The sequence below is a fragment of the Corvus moneduloides genome, chromosome 3 (assembly GCF_009650955.1).
Source record: "Corvus moneduloides isolate bCorMon1 chromosome 3, bCorMon1.pri, whole genome shotgun sequence".
In the NCBI taxonomy this organism is placed as follows: Eukaryota; Metazoa; Chordata; class Aves; order Passeriformes; family Corvidae; genus Corvus; species Corvus moneduloides.
Genome location: NC_045478.1, coordinates 56559889 through 56572141, shown reverse-complemented (window position 1 = coordinate 56572141; position 12253 = coordinate 56559889). Strand labels below are relative to the sequence as shown.

At 36.8% G+C, this 12253-nt stretch overlaps 1 protein-coding gene across 18 annotated transcripts in view; it reads left to right on the top strand.

Moving 5' to 3' along the window:
* The window catches only part of PTPRK (protein tyrosine phosphatase receptor type K), a 390147-nt gene that overhangs the window by 358747 nt on the left and 19147 nt on the right, over positions 1-12253 (top strand). For 5 of the 18 annotated variants that reach the window (XM_032101648.1, XM_032101639.1, XM_032101644.1 and 2 more), the window contains 7 exons: positions 1080-1249; positions 3383-3418; positions 5834-5845; positions 6991-7175; positions 8900-8987; positions 9796-9872; positions 10065-10082. In XM_032101648.1, the coding sequence (XP_031957539.1) occupies positions 1080-1249; positions 3383-3418; positions 5834-5845; positions 6991-7175; positions 8900-8987; positions 9796-9872; positions 10065-10082 (586 nt within the window). The remainder of the gene's footprint in view (positions 1-1079; positions 1250-3382; positions 3419-5833; positions 5846-6990; positions 7176-8899; positions 8988-9795; positions 9873-10064; positions 10083-12253) is intronic. The other 13 variants (XM_032101651.1, XM_032101650.1, XM_032101640.1 and 10 more) reach the window with 9 other exon arrangements.

The window sequence follows — 12253 nt, the reverse complement described above, 5'->3', positions numbered from 1 at the left end:
CTTAAGTGATTGTGTCTCTCCCATGTGGTGTCAGATTTATCCAGCTAAACAGGTCTGTTATCTGTTGTATTGTAGTCATGGTTTCAGCTGAAAACAGGGAGATTTCAGAACAGTGTAATGCATGTTACAGGTTTCTGCAGAACCAAGGTGCACCTCATGCTGCTCTGCATAGTTCCTGCTACTTGAGATATATGCTTTAAGTGCTGTAGGATTTAAGTTATAATTAAAATATATTACCTTCTTCCATCTGACTCCTGGAGACAGTGAAAATCACTTCCAGTTCTTTATCAAAAGGGGGGAATTGAGAGATATTTCTGAAATGTGTACTTTAAGAGCATTGGCTGTTAATTTGAGGGGTTTAGTTGTACAGATTAGGTTGGTCTTTAACTGTGATACAGAGTGTAAGACTGTTAATGTCAAGATTGCGATGTTCCCAAACTGCATGAAAGGGTAGAATGATGAGGGTGGTTTTGTTTTTCAAAGAACCAAAGTTCAGTATCAGGAACATAGTGTGGTATTCTCTTGTATCTTGTATCTTGAACGGGCAGCACAACCTTTTACATAAAACGTAATATAAATATGTATTGAATAATTATGTTTCTTTTGTTACTTCATAGGTTTTTTGACTAACAAAGTAATTTAGAAGGTTACATGACTCTTTTTCCCAACAAGGCAAGCAAGGGGAATGAATTATCCATTTATAAAATCAAAACAGATATTTAAATGGAGATGGTTGATAAAACTGCATGCACAGATGCTTCTTATTTGTCATTTCAGTTAAAATGTAATTATATTCTCTAATTTGTTTATATTAGTGTAATTACTCCACAGGAAAAAAAATTACTACCAGGCTACAGAAGTAAGCACTTCTGTGCTTACAGCATTTTTGTGTGTGTACAGAAAACACAAGACCATGACTGTTTCATAGCAGGGTGCACAGTTTTACCAATTACATGCTGAAAAAATTGTACAAAGGGAAATAAGTCAAACTTTTCAGTCACTCAGGATTATAGAGAATGATTACTGTAGACACAAATGTTCATCAAATATTAAGGTAGTTTACGTTTTGTTTTTTTTTGGCTGGGCAGCAAACTTGCAAAGAAGCGCAAGGATGCCATGGGAACCACCCGCCAGGAGATGACCCACATGGTGAATGCCATGGACAGGAGTTACGCCGACCAGAGCACTCTGCATGCAGAGGATCCCCTGTCAATCACATTTATGGACTCTCATAACTTCAGCCCCAGATGTAAGTAGAGAGTGATAGATACTCCAGAGAGTAGGTGAATATGGAAACGCAGAAAACAATTCTGCTGTTAAGGAAAATTGTTTTGAGCTCCAGCTTTTCCAGGAACACTGGTAAAGCAAAAGGCTGAGTAGGGATATTTGTGTGTTATCCTTATTGGAATGCGGGAAGTTATTTAATTAAATATTTGCATGTGCTTTCACTATGCAATGATATTTGTTTTAGGGAAAGTATTATACTTATTCTAGAATAACTCAGTTAAAACTTGAAATTGCGTTTTCCCTCATGAGGCTATTTAATGCCAGCACATAAAATATTACTGCATAACACCGTGTCTGTCATGAAAAATAATAATATGAGGTCCAAATTAATTTCTATTTTTTTGGCAGCAAGGACATTACAACAGAAGGAAACATTGACAATTTTTATTGCTGTTTGTGAAGTTTAGGAACAAGCTTATTAATATATCTGCAAATTTGTTCTATATTTATATTCATATTTTATAGAGATGCCAACTGTCTGGTTTTGAAAAAGTTTGGGCTTCTGACTGTTAAGGGTTATAGCTGCCACTGTTCAGCACTCTTGCCTCCCAACATCTGCTCTATACCTTGCCAAAAGCAAGATACTCCACTGGCAGACTGAATATTTCAAAACTAGTGTATAAGTTACAAAGGGATACAGTTCTGCCATGGAGCTGAAGGTAGGAACCTGAGCTTCGCACAGCTCCATGGACTTGTGGCTTGGCTTTAAATAGATCTGAGCTGCCTGAGCTGCTTCTGAAGTGCCATCTTCTGAGAATGGCACTTCGTATCCCTTCTTGTCTCCAATACTGCTTACCATGCTTGAGCAAAATACATCCCTTAAGGCTCTTAAGATCTTTCCTGGTTGTTTTAAGGGAAATGGGTTTTGGAGTAGGGTTTGTTGCTTGGTTTATTGAAGCTTACCAAACTGCAAAATGCTAACATTTTAAGTGTCTCATAACCAATTATAAATGGGAGTTTAGTATCAGCCTGGTGGTTTTTCTACACAGTTTTGGCTGGAACAGTTTGAAAAGTCTCCAAAGTTTGATGTCTTATTGGCATTGAAATTTGTGGAGGCAGGATTGCAGAGACATTTTGATATGGACTGTGATGGTGGATCCCAGGCTAAGTATTCATCAGGAATTTACATGGCTATTAGTGAGCCAGGGCTGCCAGGCACACAGGCAGCCTTTCAGATGGACTGATATGATGCCAAGGCCATGAGCTCCAGCCACCACAGCTGTCCTGGTTGGTTGGCAAAGAAGTCCAACATCACCGATTTCTAACATCCTAGGTATGTGATTTTTTGTGTATTGGAGGATTTGTTTCTCCTGACCATTGTCTGTGCTAGTACGAGTGTTCCAAGCTTTCAGGATTTCCTGAAAGTAACAAACTTTTCAGGCAGATTGTTTGAGAACTGGAGCTTAATTCTGTCACAGACATGTTGAAATTATAATTTTTTGTTCCAGACTGGAACAAAAACAAATCCTGGATTCTGCCATTTCTGTCTGAAACAGTGCATTTATCTCTGCATGGTTCTTGTGATAATGAAAGATAAAATTCTATGAATTTTATTCAGACATCTGCATCTGTGTATCTGTGATTTTCCTGTACTCATTATGAGCAATCTCTTTGGTACTGCACATTAAAAAAGCTATTAACAGTAAGAATGTATATAATTTTTTTTAATTACCTGGAAAACTTTATAGAAATACCATTTTATTTTGAGATTAGCTATTCAACTATTACATGAGAGGATAGGTTTAAAAGGAAAGAAGTGAGTTCTATGAAAGTGAACCTTTATTGTGAAGTGAAAAAACAATAGTGAAGGAGGAGCCCTTTCAAAAACTAAATTGCATGCAATGTCTTCTTTATTTCATTTCAGTAAGGATCTCTTTGCTCTGATCATTACATTTCTGAAGTGTGAAATCACTGCCTTTCATTCCTCTTTTATTCAGGATGCTTTCTGGAACTGTATTTGTTCTGGTTTTCTCTTGTAATAAAATTAATGGAGTTTAGTTAACACTTGGTTATACTCTGAAGTATATTGTTTTTATTCTTAAAAATACATAAATTAAGGGTAATGTATTTCTTCATGGGCTTTGTTTTCCTACAGTGCCCAATGATCCACTTGTGCCGACAGCTGTGTTAGGTGAGGACCCTAGTCCATCATTATCCATTCCTGCATGAGTTTTGTCTCCTTGCATGGTTGAACGTTGAAACAGCTTGTTTTATGTAAAATTATGCTGTTGCCAGAAAATAATTCTACTCTCAGTTCATCAATTCAGACAACTGACAACAATTTCAGAATAAAAATTATTTTATATACTCATTAAGAAGTTATTCCTAGCCACTGCTAACTGAAGAGTAAATGAGGAAATATGTAAATGGAAAATACTAAAATTTTTCTCCCCAGAGCTTTGAAACTGAGTTCCAATAAACTGATATGTGAAACTAGAGCTCTATTAAGATATCTTTACAAATAAAATGCAGGTCCACATTAGCATTTTTTGGCACCCAAAGCTCAATTTTCTAAGTAAAGAGAATGAGAAGAAAAATAGAAAAGGGAAAAACTTTCAGAATATCTAAGAGGAAACAACAACTTTCTTTGCATGTTCTGAGCAGGTACTTCTGTATACTTGTATTAATTACATAATTTAGTTGGCAATAACTAGTAAATTTTTCAGCTTTATACTTACTTTAACAAGAAGAACATACATTGAAATGGACAGACTGCCTATGTCAATGCTGCATCTAACACTGAATGCAGGTTTTAGTGTTGTTTTTTTTTTTTTTTTAATAAGATAAAGATATAATTTATACTCACATTTTCGGTTGGATAAACACAATGTGCAGTATTGGGTTTCAGTCAGTTGCTGAGGTTATTTTAGGATAAAAGACAAATATCAGGAAGTGGATGTGAATGTAGACAAGTTGAAAATTAGATTCCTAGAAGTAAAGCTTAAAGGGACCTGGGGGCAATTAAATCCCTTCACTGCTTTGAAGACGGACATTATACATATAATACAGATTCTTTATGGAAATCGTCTCATTATGTTTTAAAAATCTGTAGCAGTTTTGCTCTTGCACTGGAATGTTCCAGTGCCTCAGTCCTTCTTAGTAAAAATAAATTCCAATTCATATTAGTATTATTTGGGACCCAAAGGTCAATTTTTTGGGTATTAATTACTACTAACTGTTACTACTAAGTATTATTAATGCTCACCCCTAGTTTTTCCTAACTAGGCTTATCTAGACTAAATCTTCATTGCTGTGGATTGAGCCATTTCCTTTTGAGAGACTCCTAGAAAATATGGAAAACTGGCACATTTCTGTCCTTTCAAAACAGTCTTTTACACATTAAAAGGCTCTTGTGTCCTCAATTATTTCTCTTTTAGTTGAGTTTAACCCCATCATTTCACTTGTAGCTGATGTTTTCTAAATTTGTTGTCATTATTTTCCTCTGAATGCTTTCCAACTTTCCAAGTCATAGGCTGAATTTTAAATTGCAGTGCCCCAAATCAGGCACAGTTCTTGGAAGAAGTCTTAAAGCTGAGCTGAGTGGAATAGGTACCCCAATGCCCCACTTTTACTGTTTCTGCTAAATGAACTGTATTTTCTCCTTTTTATTGTGCTCACGTTACTGACTTGCATTGAGTTATCTGTAAAATCACAGTTATCATTTTCCAGTCTATGACTCCATTCTGCAGTTATATATTTCACTTCCCTTTCCAACACACACTATTGTTGCATTCACCATTCAATTCACCTTGTTGATTTTCACATTGTCTCCCAAATAATCAAGAGAACTTTGAAGTCTGATCCTGTGAGGTACCATCCCATACTGCCATGGTATTTGCTGCTGTGGTAGGCACAGTTACAGACAGCTGTGAATACCAAGGGCAAGGAACTAACTGAAGAACAGCTTAATAGTTCCTGTCTGCATTTCCATTTGCTAGTAATTCTATTCTGGGCATGATAATCTCTTCCTATAAGCAAACCATTGATAGCTGGAAGAGATAATATTTTTCATTGAGTGGACTGAAATAGTGGAGAGAAGTGTACAAACTTTTGGGCACACCATGTAGTAGAGGCTGGGTACCTGTAATCTTGTTCTTTGGAACTGCATAATTTGGCCTACTCCATTTTCATATAGCCTTTGTTCGGCCCAGCATGACAAAACAGTTTTCTTCTGCCTTATTTAGAGAAAAGGAATATTTTATGGGTTCTAAATCATAGCACATGTTTTTTTATATGAAACTCTTACTACTTTGTAGCTATGCTAGTTTTCTTTTTCTTCATGTATCAGTTATTAATGCTGCTCTCCATTCTGTGTACATTAGCACTAAGTTAGTATGACAATTTTGCTTTTCCCAAGTCCCTATTATTACACTGATAGTATAATAATGTGGCCCTTATATTTTTTAAACGGCTTTCATTGTTACATATTGTGAAGATTTAACAACTTTGAATGTCGCTTTCTTTTAGCCATTTTCTAATATAGTCCTGAAATAAATTTCTCATGTTCTGTTCACTCATTGTTTTTTGCTGCTTCAATGGGTTAAAGTGCCTATTACTGGTAAGTATTCTGTGAGGAATGGGGAGAACTACAAATCCTGAGGTGGTTTGAAATGTGTGTAATTTAGTAGGGGTAACACTACAATAAAAAGTGACTGCTGCATGTCACTCATATTGTTAGGCAGGTTAGTGAGGCATAAATGTACTGAAATTAGCAACTTGGGTGCTAATTTTGAAGAGTTGGATTTCTCAGGAGATTTAATTTCAGAAGGCATTAATGGTGTTTGCATTGTGGTGTAATTGTACAAAATTCAACCCTTGGGGCATTCATTTTTTTCCCAGAGTGTTTTGTCTCCTAATCTGGATCCTTTGCAAGGAAAACGGTAAACTGATTTCAAAGAAGTTTAGGAGGGGTTGACTACCCACTTCTCATTCCAATAGCTACTTAGATTAGAATTTTTCTTCCTGTGCAGATTCATTTGATCTGATAATTAATAATTTGAATAAAATAACTATTTCACAGAAGGGATTGACAAAATGTGATCACGTCATGCAGCTTTGACATTTGGTTTTGATATGAGAATCGGTGTAGCACAGAGCATTACAAGAAACTTCTTTGCTTATACAGGGCAAAAATTGTGACTGAAATTAGCACACTCAACTCAAGTTTCATTTTTCTACTAAAAGACCTGACTTAAAATGACCACTCTGTAGTGCTGATTCATCTTCCTAAGTGGAGGTGGTGTTCTGAAGTGGTGGCATAATTGCTTCTCTTTTTTACTGGGTTCTCAATTCACTCTTTGTTGGCTTTAGACAAATTACGTGCTTATACCACTGTAGAATTATTCTAATTTATTGTTTAAGGTATAATATTGCTACTGATACATATTAGCCCTTAAAAAGTTACTTTGGTTGATAGAGTCTGGAGTTTCCAAGTACATTAATGTCATGAAGTTTTGTAGCTTCAAATAAAATGCCCCTCAGACATCTTTATTGCTGGATGAAGGACTGCAAAATTTTGTATGTGTTTGCTGTTAAATTCTTTTATGTGCTTCACAGTATTCATGTGCTGGAGAGTAAGTGCTTTGCCTTCTCAGAAATTAGAGATGTTTTTGAAGGAAGAGGTTCAAAATAGGTATCAATATGTATAGCAGCAGGTGTTACTGCTCTGTGGGTACGTAATGCACCAATTTCTTGTGAATACAGATGAAAATCACAGTGCAACAGCAGAGTCCAGCCGACTCCTGGATGTCCCTCGTTATCTCTGCGAAGGCACAGAATCCCCGTACCAGACTGGGCAGCTGCACCCTGCCATCAGGGTGGCTGATCTCCTGCAGCATATTAACCTAATGAAGACCTCTGACAGCTATGGATTTAAAGAGGAGTATGAGGTGAGATCTCCAGTGGTGGGGCTTTGCTAGGAAAAATCCCTTTGAAATGGGCAGGCTTTTGTTTGCATTGTACTGCAAAAGGATGGAACCAAATGTCATGGGCTTAAGTGAAAAACAGATTAACAGGCATAAGATTCTTATATATGTAACCCAAAAGTGAAGTAGTAAATGGAGTCCAGTGGTTTGAGCCTTTGCAACTGCCTGGTAGAAAATCCCTGTGTGTTCCCTAGGGTATAAAAAGAATCTTTTTAACATATTGTAAGAAGTTGCCACTCTTTTGTTGCTGCTCTTTAGTGGAAATGCTATAATTAGTTATGTGAGCTATTTTTAGTGCAGATCTCCTGGATTAGGTTAAAGTAAAGAGTTTAACCTGCCTGGTTTTGCAAGAAACATTGACTGGAAGCACTCTCCTGATTTATTTTAGCATCTCAGTAGGGCAATACCGGGACATAACTCCAGCTGAGAAGCAGTAAAGATATGATAAGAGTAGTAACATCTTGAAGTTCTAATTAAACCTGCCTGAGCATGTCTACTTACAACTTTATTGTTAAAATGGAAGCAAGAAATTCCCAGCACTGGAGGTAGAAGATGAGCACAGATTCATTTCGCTTCTGGTCTCTGAATCTGTTGTGATTCTTTGGGATTAGAATATCAGGCAGGACACAGAGTAAAGATGGGAGTGGGACTGCCAAGTTTGCTCAAAATACAGCTAGGTTTACAATGAGTTTTCTCTGAGTAAGTAATCTCTTCTGACACAGTTTTCAACCTTCTTTCTGCAGCTGTCTCTACTGTAAACATAAGAACTGGAATAAATAAATGTGTGGTTTTTAAAAGAATATTATGCTCTTTTCCTCTCTTTTACTTGCTTTGTTATGCTCTGCCTAACTTCAAGGCTAAGCCCAAGTGTTAGCCACTGCTGGGGGGGAGGGTGGTCCCTGATGCCATATCAGGGGTTTTCCTGCTTGCTACTTCTTCTATCGCTATACATGACATCTATTCCCTGCTTTGGGCTTCTGACTGTGCATTAAAGTTCTGATTCCATGGCTACTGTGTATTTTCTGGAGAGAACTTACCCAGGATTAAGAGAACATCTGGAAGGAAGGAGTAGCATAGACCTACAACAGCTGTAAAATATCTACGGGCAATGAAGAGAAAGCCAAGGAGAAATAAAAGCTGCTTCTATCAGTAGTGAGAGATCAAACTCTTAAGAATTCAAAAATGTAGAATAATTTTGCTAGTGGCTAGAGGGAGGGATATGGTGAAAGGCAACAAGAACAATGAACATTGACAGAGGAGAGTTCCTGATGGCTCTGTAGGAAGGAAAGCTGTTTTACTAAATAATATGTGGAAAGCAATGTAATGCTGTAGTAAACAGGCTGTGTATTACACTGTCTTGTAAGAAGAGTGATCAGTCTCTCTGTGCTTTCTCAGTTTACTGTCATTCCTCCATAGCAAGAATGTAGAAGCAAGTTTAGCCTTCCGGCAATTACAGGATTTGAAATCCCTCTGGAGTTCCTCAGTGAGTTGCCTATTTACCGGTAGCAGTCAGAGGGAGACAGGCTCCCTTCTTCTCTAGATATTTCTGTACCATGGTACTGCCTGGGTGACCAGGGCAGGCGAGCAAAGCTGAACTTACTTTTTGGTGGGGCAGTTCTTTTAAGCTGTTATTTTTGGAGATAAATTAATGGTCAGAATGTTTTCTTTCGGAACATTTTTATTTATAGAGTTTCTTTGAGGGGCAGTCAGCTTCTTGGGATGTCGCTAAGAAGGATCAAAACAGAACAAAGAACCGCTATGGAAACATTATAGCATGTGAGTATCGGTGTCCTCGGTTTGAGCGATAGCTCTACTCGTGTGTTACTCGGGCCATGCTCTCTCTTCCTTTGCAAGTCTCCGGTGGCACAGCTGCTTAATACCTGCAGTGGAGAAGCAGGACAGTGCCTCTTTCAGCTTTTTGTTGTTGTTGTTGTTGTTGTTCTTCACAGTTCAACTTTCTTCCTTTTATAACTCAGGCTGAATTTCGCATTTGCATCTCTGTTGTGCAAGCTGTGGTAAGCATATACGGGCAACAAACTGGCACTCATTTGGACGCTGATTCTGTTTATTCGCAACTTGTATTGTTTGACCCTTGCAATTGAACATGCAGGAATCACGGTGCCGGACAAGTCCCTGAAGAGTTACCTCTTCATCGAATCCCAAGTGCATTGCTAACTCCTTTGTCTTGATTTCATTAATGTCTCAATATGAACTTGAGCAGGCTTGGGTTGGAAGTGAGGAAAGAGTAATCAGCATTTTTGGTTTTCTAGATTACCAGCAGTGGAGCTGATGTTGAAAGGGACTTTGAGCAAGTAACCTGGTTTCTTTGTGTCTTTTTAACCACATGTAACAGTGCCAATACCTTTCAGCTACACTTAATGAAACGTAGTGAATGTTTTTTGAAGTAATTGCAGACCTCAGACAAAATGGTTCTTTGTAATTCTGTGTAAACACTTCGTATTTAAGGATTGTAAATTTTGAGGCACTTATGACAGCTGATTTTGGTTTTCTAGATGACTTACCATTAATATCTTACTTAAAAATCACACTTCAAAAAGGCTCCGTAACCACTTGGTTTTTACAGATGACCACTCCAGGGTGATTTTGCAACCTGTTGAAGATGATCCATCTTCAGATTACATTAATGCCAACTACATAGATGTGAGTGGAATGCACAGCTTTCTCCCTCTCAATTTGCCATCTTCTCTATGTGAAATTATTGCATGTTATGCTACAAAATTATTGAAAGCTTTCTTTTATTAAGAACAAATGTACACTTTCCTTGTTCTACGTCCTAGTACTCACTGACATTGTTGTGCTTTCTTTCACATCTGACTTTGGTTTGGGCTGTAGATTTGGCTGTACAGGGATGTAAGTACCACTATATGTGAATAACAGCATCCTATTGTAAATATTTAATATAGATATTGTTATTAATTACTTTCCTCTTCTATTTTTATCAGTTGATAACTATGCATGCCTCATCTAATTTATCTCATCTGTTCTTTTAAAAAATTTCTTTTTTGTGTGAATATTTTTTGTACCTGTTTTAAAAAGATAATTTAGCCTTTTAGATTAGCTCTGAATATTACTGGATGTTAGGTAACTCAGGTGAGCCTATATGTTAAAGAGAATTTGCTGTTCCCAATTTTTAGTGGATTTTTCTTTTCCCCTTCCCATGTACATGTGAGAAGCTAGATAGTATGCTGCACCGTAGTTGTTTGAAAATATACCTGTGTAGTAGTCGTAATATATGTTTGGCAGAAAAAGGAGGGATGATGACATTTGTAGATTGGGTTTGGGTTTTTTTGTTAGTTTGTTTTTAACAATTTTTTTTAGACAAGCAATATTTAGCTGACATTTGTTTTAAGGTGCTAATTTAGGTATTACAAAGTATATACACAAACACACATATATATATTTCAACAGGGAAACTTCCTTACTTCTGCAAAAAATCTCTAAAATTTGAAATTCCATAATCAGAATACAAATTATATTACAATTTTTAAAAACAAATCCAAATTTTGCCAGGTGTTTTTGTTAACAAAATATGACTTTTCTCTAATTAACATCTTAGGAATAAACTAGTTGTTGTATTCAAATTAATTCCAAAGCAATTTGAAAGGTAGTGGAATTGCTATGACAACTGTTTTTAAAATACATGGCTTTGATCACTTTCCTTTATAATCGTACTTTAGTAGTTTTTCCTGACCACTTTTAGTTGATAAGTTAATTAAGAACCTTTTGAATATCCAGGATACAAATATTTAGCTTCAGATATATTTCTGTCTTTTTATTTGGATATTTTAACATGGCAATTTCTGTGAAGTAATAGGGCCATGATACTTTGCCTGGGGCCTTAAACAAGAAAACTCTCTCAGATTTTTAATAATTTCAGTTCCTTGAGGATGTTGTTTTTCTTATTTAGGAGTGAATTGAACCTCACCAGAAGCAGACAAGAAAGCTACAAGTTAAAACTGGCACTTTACAATTTTTAAGTGACACTTTTCTTCTCGAAAGCACTACTGAGTGTAAATGCATGTTGCACATGTTCCACTTCCATAATTTGAAGCTGTAGCTTGATATTAAGGACTTCAGGAGAAATTCTTTTGTCATTGGATGCAATTTTGGTCTCTTGTAAAGCCAAGAGTAAGATTCTCAAAGGTGTTTCCAGAAGCCCCAGAGGAAGCTTCTAGACAGGAGAATGAAGCAGTCTGTAGAAAAGAATATAATTTCCTTGGGTACACGGAAATCCTTCACTTTATTAGCAACTTGTGAATACCAAGAATCCAAGGGCTTGTATTCCACTGTAATGCAATACTTCCAGCAAGTGGCCTAATAAAACTTAACCTAGAGAATAATTGGAGTTATTAACATTTGCACATTGTGAAATTCAGCATTGTCTTCTCACGAGCAACACGAAACTTTCCTTCCTCTTTGTAGCTGAATTGCTGGGACTAGTCAAAATATACTCTGAATTATTTCCTCAAGAGCAGTAGCTCTTTGTCTTGTAGTTTTTATGTGAACAATTAGTGCTGTATAGTGCTGCAAGCACTGGCATAGATCCAGCTATCTGGAAAGGCTTAGTTGTGTAGGGCTATCTATTTACATATATATATGTGTGTGTGTGTGTGCAAGAATGTGTATATACTTGTGTGTATCATGCCCACTATAACTGATGCACACTTTGTGCAGTCAAGAACATTTCACTGCAGTAGGACCTTGACTCTGTGCACACACCAGTGTCTCTGTCCCCATTAGTTAGGACTGGGGCACATATCTCTTTGTGCTTTATAGTGATTCTCTGTTTAGAAGAAGACAAAAGGTGTGTATTTTTTCATATTGGCTAAGTTGGGAACACAGATCAACTGTGAGATAATAGGGTGGCAGAGAATTTTTATTAAATTTTAAATAAAAGCCCCAGTGTATCCAGCTAGGGAAATAATGTCAATAGAGGACCCATTTTTAGATGCAAGGGACCAATCTAGAGTACTTCTTGGTACACTGCAATGTCTGTTCAAGTCAGATGTTCTTATTTTCAT